Here is a 22,282-nt window from a genome sequence, read left to right on the forward strand (position 1 = left end):
AACGAAAAAAATAAATTCGAGCGTACAATTATCAAGAAAAAAAAAAAAAGGAAAAAAGAAATTTATTTCAAAAATTTATTTCAAAAAAACATTCACTGCAATATTCGCGAGATTCGTTGTTCGATCGATTCTAACAAATTAATCCACGCGATTAATTTCGTTTACATAACTTGGAAAATTCATGTATCTGCCTGAATACCAATTGAGAACAATCAACGATACATCGATGATGCGCGAATAAACAATGGACGCAGATATTAACGAATCGCAATGGATGCTATCGAGTTAAAATGCATACTCGAATGGATTATTACAGCGATATCTGTATTTATTCCTTTATCGATTGATGGTAAACAAGTAATGGTTTGCGGTTATCTATAGTATATTGGACAAGATTTAACGACTTTATTGCTTTTATTGTTTATCAAATAAATCTTTATTCGTGCGGAATGAGAAATAATTCTGGTATAGAATAAAATTATTTTTCATGGTAATATTTAAACTCTTAAAATCCGAGATTAACAAATTTTTCAAGATGTTTATCAATTATAAAATTATATTTAATTTCGTTCTCCAGAAATAACGTTTCTTCTTTTGTATAAAAATTTTGGATAAAGTAATAGATTAAAGAAAATAAAGAATTTCTTAATTTTGTTCACAGAGTTTTTGTCATCTCTTCAAAATCGAATATTATTTTATTACATATATTAAAATATTGATAAGTTTATAGTCTAAAGAAAAGAATATTGATGATTGATGATATGATATGAAATAAGAATTAAAAAAACACATTACGAAAATTATCATTTTATCACAAGAAACAAACAGATGCAATTAGATGCAAATTTTTTTCACTTATTAGAAAATTTTTATTATTTCGTTCCATTCTAATATTCAATATTTTACCAAGTTTCGACACTTCTGTTCAAATTTAAGAGATTTTTCAAATAATTGTATATTTTTCGAGGATAATGAAGTTCTCCTCGAAAGCAACAAGGTTTTCTAGTTCCTATCGAATGAATCGGGCCAGAAATAAAAGAGAAATAAATCCGATATCGAAGGATCACGTGGATATCGCGGTAAAAGGCTTGGAAAAAGATTTAATTTGCGGTTCACCACTCAGCGGCTGGGCTAACGGGAAAGCTCGATTCACTATTTTTCACTTTCTTTATCTTTCGTATTTTTTTTTTTTTTTCTTTTTTTCTGTTCGAATTCACAATGTTCCATAAATATTGGCGATTGGCAAATTCAATAATAATAGTATCAACGAACCGTGGCAGATCTCCTACTATGTATTTGCGAGATAGAAAATATTTTTTTGTAGTTTGAATATTTCATTTTAGTTTTAAAATAAAATTCAATTTCTTTTTTCTTCTTTTTTTTTTTTTTTTTAAATATACAGCTGTGAAATTCTGTTTCAAGTATTAAATGGTTTGTATCGATTTTCTTCGTATAGCGAGGTAATTTTGAGAATCATAAATTTTTTTACGAGAAAAGAAAATTAAATTTTTACGAGTTCGAGCAATTCTGTCTTATTAAATAAATGCAAATTATTGTTGTTTATAAGATTATAAGATATTTGATATTTATAAGATATTGAATTATTTATTTATAGTTATTTGAATTTTTTTCTTTAATTTTTCAAATTAATATCAATATCGTTTGAGCAAAGAATTATTACTCCTGAAAATATATTAATTTTTAATTCTTTTATTTAAAAAAGTTTTATTTTATTTTATCATTATATTTTATTGTTAATTTTATTTTAAAAAAATATGATAGATATAATAACAATATATTTTCTAATTAATTGAATAATGATCTTGGAATAGCATTAAACATTTATCTTTTTTCTTTGATTGTTATTACAAAATAAATATTTTTAAATAAAAATTAAATAAAAATTTTTATTCTTAAAAATGTTGCAAAAATATTTTTATATTTGTATACCATAACAGTACCAACAAAGCGTGTTAATCAGTAATTATTTTTGGATTTCGCTGAAATAACTGACACAGACCATAATTCAAAGTTCACCGACACCAATTTCGACCGATAATAATATTAACCGACAACAATATAAAGCATTTGTGTTCGTTTATTATTCCTGTAATTAATACTATCTTTCGTGCGGTTAATACAGGATTTTCTCATCAAATTTATCTTTTAGCAATTCATCATTTTGCAGATCAAACTCAATCTCAAATTACATATTTACAGGAAATTACCTTTCCCATAAATTGTAGAAAACTTGAGATAAATTAAATGTCAATAAAACCAAGACCAATTTAGAGACCATTCATTTGATAAAAAGTAGAATTGCTCCAATTTATCAAGATCTATTTTTCTTTCTATCTTTCTATGTAAAGTAAAATTGGAGCAATTCTATTTCTTTCTAAATGAATAGTTTCTAGATTAGTCTAGATTTATATTAATTATAATTAATATAATATTAGTTATATTTACATGTATTTTACTGAATGATTACTATACCCAATTACTATAGCCAATTGTGTTTAAGAAAAACTTTAATATCTCTGCAATTCAATTTTTAAATTCTTTTCCTCCTAAACAAAAATTAAATTTTAAATTCTTTTTCTTATATTTTAAAAATTAATTAATGTAATATTAAATAGATTGTATTCATACATTTTGCAACTTTAATAGATAAACTTACTTAAAGGATTCAATGAAAATGAAAGATATAGGAGCGTAGAGAATTAAGGTGGATAAATGTGTTCCTTTGTTAATTATCTCGCGAGATCTAGTCGTTTAAAACGCTAAATCTTTTTTTTTTTTTTTTCTTTCTTTCTTTTAGCAAAGAGAAGAGTAGGAAACCGTTTCAATGGACGGGTTACGCTCCTTTGTGCGAGTTGGTAAGAACAAAGGTATCGTTGGACATCGAAATAATCGTTGGATCGTCTAATTGAAACGTGGACGTGGGAAAACTGTATGGGGAAAGTTAATTGGAGAGACTTCAGGATCAAAATGGAGAACGTAATTATTGAACGAATGAAGAAAAATCCAAGTAGGCGATTTATAATAGTAAAGAAAAAAAAAATGATTGATTAAATGCAATTAATTTGAAATAATATTTTATTTTTTGTAGATATTAATTAAACACTATTATAAGAGATAAATATTTTATTCAAGTATTACCTACTATGAATGCAATCGAATACTACATGAAATATTTGATATTACGAATATGATAGTACAATATTAACAAATATTTAAACTATATATATTTGAACTATAAAGTGAATGAACGAAGCAAAATCCAAATGGTTTATTCGATCCATTTCACAATAAGGGTGTGTAAAAGGGTGTGTATTTCGAATCACGATAAGAAAATGTATCTTAATTAGTTATTTGAAATAAGAAATAAGAATATTTATTTATATTTGTGTTAAATGAAATTAATTGCGATAAGATTTTACTTTTGTAAATATTAATTAAATATTATAAGAAATAGATACTTATTTGATATACTTATAAATATATAATAAATATTTCAATTATATATTTGAATATTAATATTTGCACGAATATTTATTATGAATTGAATATTGTATAAAATACTTGATATGATATTATATTATAATATTAACAAGCCTTTGAAGTATTATTGTATTTGAATGCTTATGATATATTTACTATGGTTGCAGCATTGAATACTATATGAAATACTTATTTGATTTTAACATATAAATATTGTTTAATATGAACTTGAAATAAATATTTTTTATTATATTCTTTATTATAAATGCAATGAAATATTTGAATATTTATATTTTAAGTTTATTTGTTAATCAAAAAAATATAAAAGTTTCTATACATTTCTACCTATTTTCTTTGTCAAATATTTGATGTTCATACATGATTATATAACTTTGATACATAAGATATTAAAAATTATTATTATATTTATAAATATTATCAAATATTATAGATATTATCAAATATTTATTTCTAATACACTTTAAAATTTTATAATTTTTAAATTAATAATTGCATTTATTACACATAAATATCTTCTATGGATGTATTTATCACATGACCTAGAGTCAAAGAATTTTCATTAAAAAAAAAAGAAAAAAGACGAAAGATTGAAGCAACAAAGTTGTAGTAACATTTGTGAAGGTAAAGAAGAAAGATTAGTTTTAGTGAGAGAGTTGTAAAGAAATATCGGTGAAAACATTTGAAAATATTGGAACCGATTTTCCTTCAGGGCGAGAATGTCAAGATGTTGCAACTTCTCTAACTTTCTCATTCTAGTCTTCTACAACTCTTACAAGTTCTCGAAAGAATATTTACTTCTGTTGTTTGTTTTATTTTACAACACGTCTGTTCACTTCCTACATGTTCGTAATTTTCAAACTTTATGAATTTAATCTAGGTGATTTTATACAAATACTGTAATAATTCTGATATAATAATTTGAAATACCAATTTATTCCTATACTGAATAAAATATTATACTATTTTAAATACTTATTTGATTTTACAAATATATAATATGTTCTTACAAAAATTATTTGTTATAAGATACACGATATATGATAGCTTTAATTTTTTAAATACTACAAGAATTCATTATTTCCCACAATAAAGTATTTAAAAATATAATAAAATATTATTAAATAAAAATATTAAACTATTTTAATTTAGAAGATATTGTATCTTGAAACTTATCATATAAAGAACAAGGAAACTCTACTGTTCATACTCTCCTTATTTTTTATATAAATTTCACAAACTTCTAAATTAAAATATCAAAATATCTCTTAAATTAAAATATAAACAGCTTGTACTTTTTTTTTTAATAAAAATCGTGCAATGAAAAATTCCCTCAAAATATTCACCCTTCCATTGCGCTCCCTGAAATACTCGGAGAAAATAAATTCACTCAAATTTTTGATTTCGATGAGCACATCTCGTTACTCGAACTTGGCCAAGTGGCATCAATCAAAACTTCCATATGACTGCGTACGAAAACACGATTCAAAACTGTATTTTTCTATCTACTCGACCGTGTGTTCTTCTACCCATCGATACGAGTCACTTGTCGGACAGAATTGGTCAATCTTCGATAGAATGATCGATAGAAGGCGTGATAGAGAGGTTGCGTCAAACGAGAATACCGCATGATGCGTGTGGGGCCTCCATTATTGGCACACGTGCTATTCCCGACGACACGGTCATAGGGCGAGACTGGTTTACGTGGTTGCACGTATGTACATACCAGGACTAAATGTTACACCAGTCATCCCCAATTCCGTCTATTGTCTGTATTTATCTTCGGTAGGCCGGTTACATTTTCATTCGTACATACGTTTGTGAAACTACCTTTCGACTAGGATAAACACCCCCTTATATCTATTATCTCGTTGTTGGAAACTCGTAATTACAATGACGAATACTATACATTGTAATGTGTGCGTTATTTGTGTTTGTATAATATATATAATGTAGGATCTCGTGCAATATTATTGCAACGCGAAGAAATTGCATTATATGTTTATTTTTGAAAAATAGAAGAATTGAAAATTTCTTTCTTAAAGAAACAATGAAGGAAACGTTGGGAAATAAAGAATATGCAAATTCTGGAAAATAATTCGAAGGAACCAAAAAATAATAATGGAATTTAATTTTGATTAAATTATAATTTTGTTTTAAACGTTTTTTTTAGTTTAAGTTATTGTGAATAATGAAAAAACTTCTTGTCGTTTTAAATAAAATAAGATATTTTTTATTTAATTTTAATGTATATACAAATAAGATTCGGAAATGAGTTCTTCGATATTTATCGTTTTTTTCTTTTTTCTTTTTTCCCTACAACTTGAGATAAGTTGCTCCATGTATCGTTGGGTTATGGATCAATATGCTCTCCCTTGCCTTATATTCATTCATATTTACCCAAGATATTTTCTTTTATCAATAACTAAAAGAAAATAAAAATGTAATTTTTTTATTTTTTTGATTTGAAGAATCTTTAAATTTTAGATACATTTCTTATCGAATACCTTATATATATATCGAATGAGAACATAATGGCCTTAACCCAAGTCTCAATCAGAGTTTGATTCAGGTCAGGTTTCAGGACTTTGCATTTCCTTCTAAAGTTAGTTTGCATTGACTAACTAATTTCAAAGTCGTAACTATTATCCTGTTCATTTTGTCTAATTTATGAGAGAAATCATCTAATAAATCATTATTCATAATTTTTATTTTCCTTATTAAATATATAATAACTCGATTTGTTTAAAAGAATATTAAGATGTATTTATTATTTTTATATAAAGTCTAATTGATGAAGTGTTATACTTACTTTATATTGTTATTATTTGTGTTAATTACTATTTTATGATAGTTTGTTTTGATTTTTTGTAAAGAAAATTTTGTAAATTTTGAGATAATTAATATATAATATATAATATGAAATAATATAATAACTATATGATAATAATAAAATAAATTCTAATAATTTTTATCACATCATGAAAGAAGTGTGTGATCTGATAATGAAATGTGACAGTTCTCTTATTAATCTCTATTCTATTAAAATATATATACAAGAACATAATATGAGAATATTGAATTCTTTCAACATTTTTAGAATAATTTAATAATTTTGAAGAATAAGAGGAATAACATTGTACAGTTTCCCAAAGATAGCGGTAAATATATGTAAATTTCGCTAATATAATTTTAACAAAATATAATTTATTGCACAACACGCAATAATGTTTGGACATGTACCAGACATTATTATTTCATTATATTTATTTATTATAACGTTATTGAGTTTATTGTTTTTTTATAATATATCAAAGCATCCATTAGCAAAAACATAAATTTTATTAATATTGCATAATCAATAAATAAATTGAATAATGAAATTTAACATTGTAAAAAATATTCGAACACAACAATTTACTTGCTGCAATAAACAATTGTATTTCGTTATTCATTCGATTATTTCGTTAATGTAAAATGTAATCTCAATGTCCAAATATTTTTGTGGTATTATATTTCTCTGTTATTCAATTTATCGTTCGTATGCGCAAACATCACGTGCACAAATAATTAAATTTTTCTTCCCATTAAATATAAATGCTTCAATATATTATTAAAATTTTATATTATTAAAAAATAAAAAAATTCAATGATATTATTATAAAAATACATATAATAGAATGTTAATATATTCATAATCGATCATCGTTGAAAGAAATTGATTCCAAAAAAAACAGGAAAGTTAATAAGATGATAGACAAAGACAAAATGCTTTACTCTATCTTCGTTTAACGTTTAAATAAACCTGTCTAAATAAACTTTAACACGCTACAGCAAAAATCAGAAAAAGTTTCCAGAGATATCGATTTTTGAGGAGCTTAAACAACGATAAAAAAAAAATAAATAACAACATATAAAAAATGTATATACACGAACGAAGCAGACAGACAATTAAAACAGCGATAAATAAAAAACGTAAATCCAAAACGGATTATTTATATTGAATACAAAAAAAAATATGTATATCATAAAATATTTTTTTCACTTTTCACATTTTTTTTATTAAAAGAATTCATGATCATAGAATAGAAAATTCTCATAATTCGAATGTATTAACAAATATTCTCGCGTGAGAAAATTTTGTTTCGATCTCTAGATTCAATTTTCCAAAGGAAAATATTTCTAGATAGAACTATTTTCAACAGAATGATAATCTTTCACGATATGAAATTCAAATATTAATACGAGTTAGAGGTTTATTAATGATAGTTTGCAATATTGTGGAACAAGTTGATGTAACGATGCTCGATATTAAATTACAGAACTATGCGAGGAATGGGCTCTGGCGAATAGTCGCGAGTGCGTGGAGGGCGGAAGTTCAGCGGGTACGACGCACGATGAACCTGAGGACGCATCGGAGGCCAGGTTCACCCTCAAATATTTGGGCAGCACCCTCGTCGAGACGCCTTCTAGCGAAGAAGCTACTGCAGAAGCCATCAAGACTGTCATTACGATGGTAGGTATACGCTTTTTACGATTCTTTTGTGATCGTTTCTTTCTAGTCTTTCTAATCCTTGGCATGTTCCAAGATCCGGAAGATCCGTTAGAATTGATCGAATTTATCGAAATGGCGGATTTCATATATAGAAATACAATTATATATTATTGTAATTATATAATTATTATAATTATATAATTAAATATATTGTAATTATTATAATTATGTAGTATTTGTTTATTTTCATGAAATAAGTTTATATATAATTATTATAATTACTTATATCGAAAATATTTAGATATTTATTATATAGATTGATAATTGTAATGCAATTTATTTCTGGATCATGCCCTATTTCAATGCTTTATATAGATTTTTGTGACTATATATAATTAATATATCTTTCTGGAAAGATATAACTTAAATATTTCATTTTCTTCGATTAAAATATTTATTTTTCAAATATTGAAAGATAGAAAAACTTAAATATTTCAATATTCGAATATATTTATTATGCTTCCTTTAATTTTTATGTGAGATTTTAACCCTTGACGTGTTCTAAGATCCGGAAGATTCTGTTTGTTAGAATTGGTGAATCTATCAAAATGGCGGATTTCATATATAGAAATACAACTACATATTATTGTAATTGTTATTATAATTATATAGTATTTGTTTATTTTCATGAAATAAGTTTATATAATTATTATAATTATTTATATCGAAAATATTTAAGTATTTATTATATAGATTGGTAATTGTAATGTAATTTATTTCTGGATCATGCCCTATTTCAATACTTTAGATTTTTGTAACTATATATAATTAATATATCTTTCTGGAAAGATATAATTTAAATATTTCTTCGATTAAAATATTTATTTTTCAAATATTGAAAAATAGAAAAACTTAAATATTTCAATATTCGAATATATTTATTATTCTTCAATTTTTATATGAAATTATAATGCTCTATTCTGCTTTGCAAGAATCTAGAATCGAGTCTAATTTTTTTCCTATTTTTCCTAACAAGAAAGATGTTAAGAAAATTAATTTTTTAATTGCTTTCGTTAAAAATCCTGTTCTCTCCTGTTAAAAAGGAAGAGAGAAATCATTAAAATTCCTTACAAATTTCTTAAAAATGTAATTTTCTAAATGTGTTTAAAATATTTAAAATTACACTAATTAAAAGATGGTTAAATTAAACAATTTTCCAATGTATCGAGAATAATTTATTTATATGAGAAAAATTTAATACAAGACAAAAGAAATTTTCGAATATTAATTACTAAGAGATTCAACTCAATCTTGAACAAGTTAACAAAGACATTTTCTAACAATGCCTAAAATTACGTATAAATCTCTTCACTGAGTAACTTAAGCCGCACCTATCTCGTTAGTCGCTCGATGAAATAAATTGCAACGCTTAATAACATCGATTAACGTTCTCAGTCTGACAGCTAAAACTTATGGTTAAAAACTCTATAAAAATCAATAACTTTGCTTCATAAATCTGAACCAATGACATTATGAATTTCATCTTTGATATAATCCTTTATCTATCGTTTCAACGGATATTTAAAAAGTTAATTAAATCCTTCTATGAAATCGATTTATTAGTTATTGTACGCGACTGAATAATCTGATATTAAATCTGATAGATTTAACAAGCTATTAAATTTATTTTAATGCGATAATCGATAATTTTGTTTGACGGATAAATTTCATCTTCAGTCTTCATTGAATAATTTCAATTGATTTTAATATAATGTTTTTTAAAATTTGTGTATTTCTAATATTTCCACAAACTTAAGGAGACTTAATATCGTAGAAGCGAGAGATTACATCCGGTTTCAAATTTTGTAAGATATTCGCGATTAAACCGAGTTTAGATAATCTTTGAACAAGTTAATTAATTAATGAATGCATCGTTTATTTAGCCCGAGTTTTCACGATTACGTTGTTGCAAAATGTCGCATTGCAAATTCACTCGCGAATATACTATTTCGAAATAAAATTAAAATCTGAAATCGCTCCTTTCTTTGTATATTATTTCTATAATAATCCAATAAAGTTTCTTTCGTTAAACGAAATATTATTTCTCCAATGAGTACATAAACTGCGATGTTTCAAAGAGGGACGAAATTAAATTAAAAGATATTTCAGAATATGAAATTCGTATCAATTCCTTTTCTAGAAACATTCTAAAACGAAGATGTAGATATAAGAAAACTAAAAATAAGACGTAATGATCGATACAATACGAATGATACATGATAAATATATGATCCATAATTCATGATACAAATAACGTTAGAAAGATTCTATGGCTCAAAATAAAACGAAAGTATAAAATAAGATTTTTCATATACTATAGGAAATTGGCTAATTTCATTTGTATTTAAAAAATTCATTTATTTAAAAAACGAAGAATTATGAATTATTTTATATTATATTTTATATTAGATAAGCGTATGATAAATTGAGATCATAAATCCATCAATATAAAATGAAATTATGCTGTTTTAGATTATAACTTTAACATTTTAACATTAGCAAGAACTGTAGATTATGATGTAATTTATATCGATTGAACCATTTTATAATTTCAAATAATTTAAAATTTAATAATTTTTATAATATTACATAAATTTTTTTCAAATCTTATTTTATTTTGTCTGTATGATCTGTTATAATCTTAACATGAAAAATTTCAATTATAATCGTTATTTTTATCTACAAATAGAATTCTGATTAGAGAATTAAAAAATATTTTAAGAAATAAAACAAGATAAGTAAAGATTTTAAGTTGTAAAACAAGAAATAGATAAAACAAAATTCACTTCGAGTCAAGTTCCTAAAAGTATTTTGTTATTTGATAAGATAAAATTCCTGAGAATTTTGGAATTCTTGAACGTGTGGGGAATCTCGAGAATGTCAAGGTTCTTGAAAATTTCGAAAAGTTGAATTATGTTTCAGGTCTAGCTAGGTCTTGTCTTCAATCAATATAACATTCCTTGTACTAATTCATCGACTTTAAAAATTTTAAATTGTTAAAAAATAATTTTTTTAAAAATTAAAATAAAACGTGAAAATTACTTTATCAAACAAAATTTTAATCAACAAAAATGACTTTTTTTCTATTTTTGCTAATGTTATTATTAAATAAAACAAAATGATATGAAAAAAAAATATATTTTTACATGCAAATTTGAAATAAAATTTTATATTCTATTAAATACTTATTTTAAATTTATTTTATACTTGATATTCTATCTTTTAGTTTTTATTATTTTGTTATTTTACATGATCAAATTTGAAAATAACTGAAAGATTGAAATTAGAAGAATTCTTCAGAGCATTGGATTTCTGATTTTTGCATAAAACTTATGGTTATATGATACTCTAATATTAATATAATTATTAATGTATTGATATATCAATAATTAATAAATAGAATTATATATTAATATTTATTAATATTAATAGTATTATTAATTTAATAGTATTATTAAAATTCTATATTATATTAACATAAATTAATAAATTAACATTATATAATAATATTGGTATTTTTATTAACTAATATTGATTATTGGGAATTCTATTTATAATTTGCATCAAGTTTCTCTTAATATTTAAAAAATAAATTAAAAAGTTGATAATTTCATGAAAAATAATTTGTGTATTTATAAAATTTCTTCATTTAAAAGTTAATTTTAGATTTTCAAGTTATAGTATGGGTGTTCTAATTATAAATGATCTTATGATAGTCAAAATAAAGTATTGCAAACTATTTTTTTAGAAACAAATGAAGATATCGATCTTGGATATATTTTTGTATTCTTTTAATGTACAACAAATTTTTTAGAAAGAAAAATTAGAAAAAAATTGATCTATTTAATTCTTTTTCTATATAACTTTTTTTTTCACACAATTTTGAAATAATAATACAATTTAAAAGACAAAAGCAATTTTATATTCATTCATTATTTACACAATATATATTTCTTTAAATAATTCAAAATTTTTTATTAGATATTTAACATTAAAGTATTGCTATTTGATCAATTCTATTAAAAAAGTTTCCATTATATTATTTAGAATGATACATATGTACTTAAAACTTAAAACTTAATTGAATTTGATTAATTTTGAATTATTTTTGAAAAAAATTTATTTTATTAATTGAATTAATTTTTAAGAATTTTTTGAATTTTTCTCTCAATATTGATACATTATCTTTAAAATGTTTATTTTATTAACGACACGGTATTTTTTTTTTTCAAATAAATATTTAAAAAAATATTCTATAAATATTAAAATACATTTTTATTCAATGATTTTCATACTTCTACTACATTTAAAAATAATTTATTGTATTATCCATATCGGATTTTCATCTGGAATCAGTTTTTTCGTATGCATTTTATTCTTTTTTTACACAGTTTTCATTTACACAATATTTTTTTGTAAATCAATCTACCGCATAAATAAAGAATTATACGTGTATTTTAAATTCAATATATAATATTACTGTAATTTTTTAATTTCAGCATTAATTATTTTCTCAGCGTTACAAAATAATATTATAAAATTTACATTTAAAATTCTATGACGAGTCAAATATTGATCGATTAATTTTATCGTTTACTAGCAATTTCAAATTTCAAAACATATTTATATATTTTTTAATTGTTACGTATCGAATATATATCAAATATTTCAAACGATAAAAACATTGATTAATCAATCATTTTCTTTTCTCATTTTAATCAAAAAAACTCTTAATAATATTTTTTTTTCTCTTCAATAGGTGAAATTAACTAATCAATCATTTTCTTGTTTCATTTTAATCAAAAAAACTCTTAATAATATTTTTCTCTCTCTCTCTTCAATAGGCGAAAGCAAGCGGCAAAAAGCTACAACGAGTTTCTCTAGCCGTGAGTTTAAAGGGTATTAGAATGACGGATCTTGCCACGGAAGAAGATCAGCTCCAGGTATCTATATACAGGTAAGCACGAAACGAGTGCTCCATGAACATATTCGAAGTATTTCTTGCTTTGTGATACACGCGTATACACACGCACGCACGTACACAAATGCGCGCGTCAGTCAACGATTGGAGAGCCCGTAATCGGACGAAACCGGATTTGTTGGTTCTGGCCTGTTGTACATTTCCCTCTGCGTCAGCCAACATAATATCCGATATTCGGGCTAAAATGTATTCGAAATATCACGCAGCGGCGACGAGTAAACGTTACATGATTTGATTCTGGAATATTATTCCCTCCGCTAATTCGAAACTATGATTTACCGAATGGATCGTTCGATAAGTCCAATATTTCGTGTTGGAATAAAAAATCCGTAGTTTCTATCGATTCTTTTTTTCCCTCTCCGCATCCCTCTTCGTTCGCCTCTTTGTGGTTGTGCTTACCTCTTTCAATGTTGGAAATAATCAGAGACAACGATTGTTGTTTCTTGCTTTTTTTATAATTTCGAGCATTTTACGACAAAGGAATTATATTTTTATTGGAAAGAAATCGTCAGGAATAATATTATTGAATTATGTGATAGTAATATTGTTGTTTCATTTTTTTTTCATACGATTATGATATATTTAAAAAACAAATACTTTTGTTGTTTAAATATTCTTAAATGGTGAATTATTTAAAAATTTTTAATCTCGAATATTTCATGATCAATTTTTATCGAAATTCTTTGGAATAATGTTATTGAATATAATATTTTTGTATATAGATATATGAAGAGATTATTTTAAAAAATCATTTTTAATTTTAAGTTTATATTGTAATAAACGAATTATATTAATTTTTTCGAAACAATGCTATTGAATGTATAGTAACATTATTATTTTTTTATATATGATTGTAATATATATAAAAAATAATAAAGTACCTTTTTATTATTTATGAATCATAAAAAAAAAAAAAAATAAAAGAGAAACGTGACAACGACATGAACTATATATTTTCTTAATCACGTGATATCCTCCAGTTTCAGTAATCCAATATAATACACTGACGCTTTTAATGTCACTTTAATTAACCCGTGGTTCGTATAAACGACCGTAATTCAAATATAATTAAAATGTAAAATGTATAATGTTGTTTCGATTCATGCGTATATAGTTTCACGCGAGAAAGATTTATTTAATTCGTTGTAATTTCATATTTTTATCTTTTGAAAAAGCTATTTTCTTCTTCTTCTTTTTTTTTTTTCCAAGCACTTGGAAAAAAGCCCTACTTTATCATTCGGGATTAATATTCAAATTGAACGTTAGGAAACTGCATTTGTGCTTGTTAATTTCGTGCAATTTAATTTATATTCTTTTAAAGCATATCTTCTTTATATATAATTTTCGTAGTAAAAATAATTGCATATACTTTTAAGTAACTTTTATAATAACTTTAATAACTTTTAAATAAGTTTTGCAGTTTTCCAACATTTATGTTTCATGTTTTTTGTCAAAATGTTTAATTGCAACAATTTTAGCAAAAATATATTGTTTTATTTAATATTAGATGTTTAGATTGAATTATACTTTATTTCATATATATTTCAATTAAATTTTGATTGAAGAGAAAGTATAAAAGTAAAATTTAATGAGAAATTTTAATTTTTTTTTTATTTTATATATATATTATGTAGATATTCAATGGAGTGAGAACGAAAAAAATTAAAATTTCGAAATTATTTTTTAATAATTATAAAAATTTGCCTTTGTCATAAATATATGCGAAAAATAGTTTCTGTTAATTAAATTTAGAAATACCATAAAGTCTTTCAAATTTTAATTTTTCGATTATTTTTAAATTTTATTTTTAAACTTGTGTCTTTTTTAATTCTTCTGAAAAATTATATTTCCGTAAATTATTAAACAGGAATTTATAAAATCAGTGAAAATAATAATTTTTCGTAATATATAAAATCTATTTATTATTAAGCATAATTATAAAACATTTATTCATTGTTAAAAATCATAAATAAGAAAAAAAAATAAAATTGTTCCCATGTTTTGTTCCCATCTTAGTATAAAATTCTTGTAAATCATTAATCATGAATGCAATTTTTTTCAGAATTTCATATTGTTCGGCGGATGCAGCTCATGATCACGTGTTCGCGTTTATCGCAACAAATTTGAATGAAACTATGGAGTGTCACGCGTTTCTCTGCCCCAAAAGAAAAATGGCGCAAACGGTGACGTTAACGGTCGCTCAAGCCTTTAACACGGCTTACGAAGCTTGGCAACTATCCCAATCCGATCCTAGGATTCATCACACTCAGGATAAAAGTCCCTCGTTAACTGATGATAGGAACGGTAGGTAAATTATTTTCAATCCCAACATTTTAATTACAGATCGAATACAATCGAAACTTGGTTTAAAATTAAAAAAAATCCAAAAAGATTTCTTTAAGAAAAATTTGAAATTCTCAAAACTGAAATATTTATTTTTGTGCTTTTTTAGATTTTTAGCCTCATTTTAAAATTAATTAAAATTCAAGATCGAGAAAAATAAATTTTTAAAAAATAGATTAGATTAGGGCAAATATTTTTTATCTCTTTGAATAATATAGAATTTTGTACATGAACTTTTTTTTGATATTATTTACATAAAGAAATACATAAAGAAATAATATTTCAAATGTATATTTTGATATCAATTCAAATAAATATTATTTTGAAAGTATTTTATTTAATTATTATTGATATAATTATATTATGTATACATAATAAGATTTTTAGCTAATTGTTGTATTAAAATTTGTATCTCCTCATTTTGATCTATTATCTTTTATTTTCGAATTCAATTGTAAATAGTATACTCTTGATCTAAATATAAAACTAAATAACATAAAATTATATTTTGAAATTATGTTTACTTAAGCATCTAATGAAACAATATTTCCAAATTTTATTTCAAATAACCGATAAAAAATAAAATATAGAAATTCAATCTCTTCGCAAGCTAAAAAGATAACTATTATTACTATTGATTGACAATATAATCCAATTTCGAAAAATTTCAGAAATCGAAGTTCATTAATTAAAAGAATAAAAAAAGCATTCTGAATTTCGAGAATTTAGATTATTGTTTCGATTCTATCCCCATTTTCTAAAAATTCTATTTTATGAAATTCTTATCAGCTATTTTTAACAATTTCAAAACTGAATTTCTAATATATAAAACTACTAATAATTTTTTTTCTTCTCTTTTCTACAAATCCTTTAAATTAATCAATCCATTAAGTAAGAGATAATTGAAAGGCGAATTATGGAATTTAATAAGTGAAGAAAGAAAGCTAGCTTTAATCTTGAACCATTTGATCTGTGGTAAAAGTCGACGTGTCTGTGAGATGGAATATATATCTGTGTAGTTGTGCACTTAACTCCCCGAGAGTGCGGATATTGCGGAGGGTTATTCGCGGAAGGTTACGAGTGCACCCTAGGAAATTGTCCGGTAATATTGGACTTCGTACATATCGAACTACAACACTATCGAAAACTGGAACAATTATACAACTCGCGTGCTCTCTTCATTTGTGCAAACATTGTTGTGCACGGTTCGCTTCGAGGAACAAATTAGCTATAATTATAAGCGTGGCATATTTTTAAATTAATATTTAAAATTTCACTCATTATTATGTAAAATTTTATTTTTCGGTTAATTTTAATATAATTTATTGTGTGGTTTCCATTCAGAATATAATTTATAAATTTTTAATAAATCATAATTTTTTATTCGCGATGATTTTGATTATGAAGTAATTATCAATCATACAAAGATGTGCATACAGAAAAAAATTGAAAGAAATATTAAGAAAAGTGAAATATTCTCATAAGCAAATACTAACTTTTTACTTTATTAAATTTGAAATCTCGGAAGAATTTCGAATCTCTATTTATATTTGATATGAATTAAATATTTATTTTCCGTTTAATCGAAAATGCAATAAGCATCGAAGATAATTATATTTTTCCTTTTTTATAATCTTAAATACTGAAAATATAACTTGAAATTTTCTTTTTATTTTATGTTATATATATGATATTAATATATTATATCGTAATAATTAAATGTTATTAAAATTTAAAAACTATTAAAATGTTAAAATATAAAAAATTTATTGTAACGTAAATTAATCTCTTATTAATCTCATCTTGAGTAATTATAGATTAATCATTGTTTCAATGAGAAATTTTTATATCGCTATAAATATTTATTTCTATTTTGTATTTCAAAAATCTTTTTCCTCAGCTCTACATATAGCACTTCAATGCATTGATTAAACATATATATTTTTTTTACTAGTTTCTCGAAACGCGAGTATCGATTTAATGATGTATCTGTAATTAACAAACGACTGTTTAGAATTACGAGATGACTCGAAGCTACCAATTAGCAACAAATGAGAAATCAGTGTTCATTTGCAAGGGTTCTACTTCTGCATCACACAGATTTATGAACATTAGTGTATACATGGATCGATAATGAAAGCGTATCTAGAATCCGTATTATAAAGATAAGAGTTTCATTTCATGATTTATGCAAATGAGATTTGATCGTTTATTTATTTTTTTTCTTGCACACTATCTAATTCTTTATCGATGCAAAATTGTCAATTATTTTTTATATTTCTTTCTTTAGAAAATAACGAGAAGAAAAAGAGCGAAGGAGATGCGAAGACTGTGGATAAAGTTAATGAACAGAATAAAGACAATGGCCAACAACGTAACACGAATGACGCACCAAAAAATCTTTTAATCGATTTATCGAATGAGAGTAAAGCAGTTGGAAATTCATGGGTACGTAATTTCAATTTACAATTACAAATTAGACTTTGATTAATGCGAATAATATATTCCACGAATTAATCGCACAATTGCATTACTCGAATATTTGAAATACGATGGTTAATTTCAATTTAATGAAATATGAAAATTCTTGAAAATATATTTTTATATATTTATTGACATTTTAATCGATTATATCGTGTATGTTATGAGCAAAATCATTGCATAAGAGATATACGAACTACATAGAGTATAGTTAATATATCTGTGAAACATTTTTGGAGGGTTGATTTTAAAGATCAAAATAAATTTAAAAATTGCGTTTATTTTGGCGTTTATTATATCTATAAAAGAATTGAGTCTCCAAAGATATCACACAAATATTGTAATTTATATATTAATTATCCTGTACATATAATATAATTTAATATAAGAAAATATTATTAATATATAATAATGTTTGAATATAACAATTATATAATATAATTATATATTATATTATGATATTATAGTTATGAAAAATTTAAATTATAATTTAAATTTAATATATACAATTTGTAATATTTTTCTAATTTAAATCCATATCCAAAAAGATCTTTTTTATTTTTTTATTTTTTACAAAGAGAAATTACATTTAAAATTTTATGGATTGTGTAATCTGTAAAATGTGCAATAAAAAACTCTTTTAGATAATGAGAAGATTTTCCATATTAGATACATATTCTTCAAATTATATTATTTCCTACGAGACTTCATTAATTGAATTTTGATTTATAATTGTGATGATAGTCGCATTATTTAAATTCGCATTAATCAAGAACCAGTATTATAATGCATATTAATTAATTATCAAATACACGAATTTTCTAATATTTTTCTAATTTACAATATTTCTAGGTTTGCTTCGAAGACGAAGACGGTAAGAAGGTACAAAAGAAGAGTAATGCTACTAGTATCCCTATGACAACTTTAAGACACACCACGACATCTGCATCACATCACGTTGTACCGAGGTCAACGACAGGTTTCAAAATACAAAACGCTTGGGGTGAATCAAGATCCGTAGACTTGATGTGCTCGTAGCAGGCGTAGCCTTCGGCCGATAGCTTCCGAGATGTACCATTAATCACTGGTCTCTGGAAGTATCTATCGAATAACGGCCAACCGAAGAAAACCAAACAATAGACTAATTATTATATCGTCGAACTTATGATATTATTTCTAAACGATCAATCGAATCACTGGAACATATGTTTTTCCAAAATTTCGAGATAAACAAGGTGCTAATTGTGATCACTTTTAAATCACTCGATTAATTTTTAATATCGATATTTTATTGAATATCATAGAATCGACGAAGAAAAAAATATGGCGATTCTTTTTATGATGACTTTTTCATTCACTTAATATCTTCGAAGAATAATTGATATCGAGCGGTGCTCGGGAAGGATTGATGATTCAATAAAAAAAAGATTTTTTTTAATTTCGTGTATAAGAAGTGGGAACAATTTTTGAAATCCCTTTTAGGATGCGTGATCTGTGCCAATTCGTTCAAACATATCGTATACAATTTTATATTACTTTTATATTGCTGATATGCGTGTATATTAAAGAAATTTTTACTACTTTAACTATATACGTTAAAAATCATTTTCTTTTTTTAAACGATCTTACAATGAAAATCAAAGATAGTTAAGGAGACGATAAATCAAAACAAATATAATTTTTGTTACGTAGTTATAGTCGAATTATATTCGTTATTAAATAGCTGGGCTATTACTTAATTGAATTTAAAATTAATTTTTTAAATTCATTTTTTTTTGCGGGAAGAATATTTAGAAAATAGATTTATAATTATGCAATAATAGATAATATGCTAATTATTTTTTTAATATTATCGCTTGTTACATTGTAATTTTTAAAAGAGAAATATGTTACAATGATTTTTGTTTCTGTCTTTTTTTTCTTTTGAATTATCTTTAGGATGACAAATAAATAAGAATCGATTTTATCCTTCCGAAATATATATTAATAGATACTGTCAGCAAAATGATCTTAATTAAATTAATGAAATAATTATAAATAATAAAATAATGTAATTTGCTATTAGAAACATGCATTGGTGCATATATTATAAAAAAATATGTATATCCATGTAGCATGTTTATCATCAAAATTTGTATAATAATTTACATCGAATTTGCGCTATTCAATGTGAATATATCTAAATAATACATACATTTATCCATGATAACTTTACTCACGATACTTCATTTGCGAATATAATTATAGATATGTATAATTGCTTTCAATTTATATTTTAAATCGTTAAAATCGTTATCATTAAGATGCTAGAAGCTTTTTAAAAGAACTGTTTTTGCTTCTATATAGATATAATATCCATTAGTTTATGTATATTGGTTTTTTTAAATACATGTTTATATTCACGATATATAAAAATTCATGTTTATATTATATTTTCGAATATTAGTGTTTATAACTATTACAATGTTGCATTATACATGTATATACGAAAGTTTATTGTCCATTAGTTGATGTAGTGGGCTATTTTCGTAGAAAAGATAGATATATAGATAAAATGATATTGTACAATCATTATCATGCTTAACATTCATATTTTTATTTGTGATAAGAATGTCAATTTATAATTACAATAATTTAACATCAAACTGTGATGTATTTCATTTTCGATAACATGAATCAAATAAGAAAAGGAATTTGTAATTATTGTAATTGTCATTTTATTAACTTTTTTACAAAGATGTATAAGAGAGTAATCAAAAGACTTGAATCTTATTTCGTTTGTAAAAATTAATGGCAATTTTGTACAATTATTTTGTATGATGATAATATAAAAAAAACTCGATACGATGCATTTTTAAAGTTGCAAAACGTTTGTGCAACATCGTTTAATATCGCTAAGTGTTTGAATATAAGTATACGTTAAATATACATATACATATCTATTTGTGCTTTATCATTAAATAATATTCGTATATTCCTTATCTCTTTGTTTTTAATAATAATAACCGAAAAAAATTTAACATGTATATATTCTTTGCATGATTTTATAAGAATATATTAGATATTTTAGATACTTTTATTGATTCTATTTTTTACAAGGAATTTTTTTTATTTTCAGAGATAGCTTAAAGATGGCGGCAGATATCAGTTTCAGAAATAAACTATTATAGATAAATATTCTAGTAACTTTTTTAATCAAATAGATTTCGTTAAATTATTCAATTTTATATAAATTACTTAAAATTTTATTAAAATATTTGCATTATGCATGATAATGCAATTATATCACTGCCACTAAATAGAGATGCGTATTCAAAATAAATCCTTTGCTTTAAACTATATAAAATTATATTAAAAAACAATTTAGTTTGCTAATGAAAAATATTGTGCGAGATATTATTAAAATTGTATTAAATTTTATATATATATATATACACATGTTTGTATGATGTATATACATGTTTTTTTTCACAAGAAACATAAAAGAAATTGTAATCAATCTTAATTATATTCTAAATATAATAGTTCAAATTTGTTCAAATTATTATGATCCAACAATGACTTTTGTAAAAATTGGAATGAGATAAGTTGAAACGTAACTCGCATAGTCATAAACGCATACTATGTAATCTAATAACATTCACACATTAGCGGGTTATTCAAAAGATAATAAACACTATAACTAAGCTATATGAAGCAAAGAAAAGGATAATACAGAAATGTTTTGAGGTTATTCTATAGAAAGTAAGGAAACAAACATATTTCAAATAGAAATGAAGAGAAAAGTCGAAAGCATAGCGATGAAAATAAGAATACAAATATAAGTTGTATAAATGAAAGAGTTGCCCAAAAGATGAAATAGACTATTCTTTAGTATAACTATACATATATTTAGATGTTTGATTTTGCAAATGTCCTAAATACGAACATTCTATCAATCAATCTTTTCAAAATCAGATTTAATTTTTTCCAAAAATTTATACAAAATAACTTTTAAACCAAGAAACATTTATAATATTTAATTTTTTAATAAAATTAATATATTTAACTAATTCAATGAAAATAAAAAATTTTAATATTCTTCTTGCAAGTATTTTTAGTTAATTCACAATGTTGAACTTATCTCAAACTAATTACTAACCTTAAATGTCGTAATTAGGGAGGTAAACATTTTCGACTTTACTTAATAGCCTGGGAATAATTTACTACTCTTGCGCTAAGTATTTTAGTGAAGATAGGTTACGAAGTCAAGAACGAACATAAATTCAAAGATACGAACACAGTTGAAAATTAGTATTTCATGACACTGATGAAAAACTGGATTTATTAAAAAATGAAAACATGGGCGTAAGAACGAAAGAAAAAGAAAATATATTTAAATCAGTATATATATATATATATAT

The 22,282-nt window shown here is 23.9% G+C and overlaps 1 protein-coding gene across 2 annotated transcripts in view; it reads left to right on the top strand.

Moving 5' to 3' along the window:
• LOC102671085 (low density lipoprotein receptor adapter protein 1-like) overlaps positions 1–19,296 on the top strand; it is a 94,215-nt gene extending 74,919 nt beyond the window's left edge. Inside the window, exons 2-6 of one of the 2 annotated variants that reach the window (XM_006621948.2) lie at positions 7,842–8,035; positions 12,919–13,031; positions 15,118–15,359; positions 17,689–17,846; positions 18,732–18,917. In XM_006621948.2, the coding sequence (XP_006622011.1) occupies positions 7,842–8,035; positions 12,919–13,031; positions 15,118–15,359; positions 17,689–17,846; positions 18,732–18,917 (893 nt within the window). Of the gene's footprint in view, positions 1–7,841; positions 8,036–12,918; positions 13,032–15,117; positions 15,360–17,688; positions 17,847–18,731 lie in introns of both variants that reach the window. The other variant, XM_006621947.2, reaches the window with a different exon arrangement.
• Positions 19,297–22,282: the final 2,986 nt, after the last annotated feature.

Source organism: Apis dorsata, unplaced genomic scaffold (assembly GCF_000469605.1).
Source record: "Apis dorsata unplaced genomic scaffold, Apis dorsata 1.3 scaffold_651, whole genome shotgun sequence".
Lineage (NCBI taxonomy): Eukaryota > Metazoa > Arthropoda > Insecta > Hymenoptera > Apidae > Apis > Apis dorsata.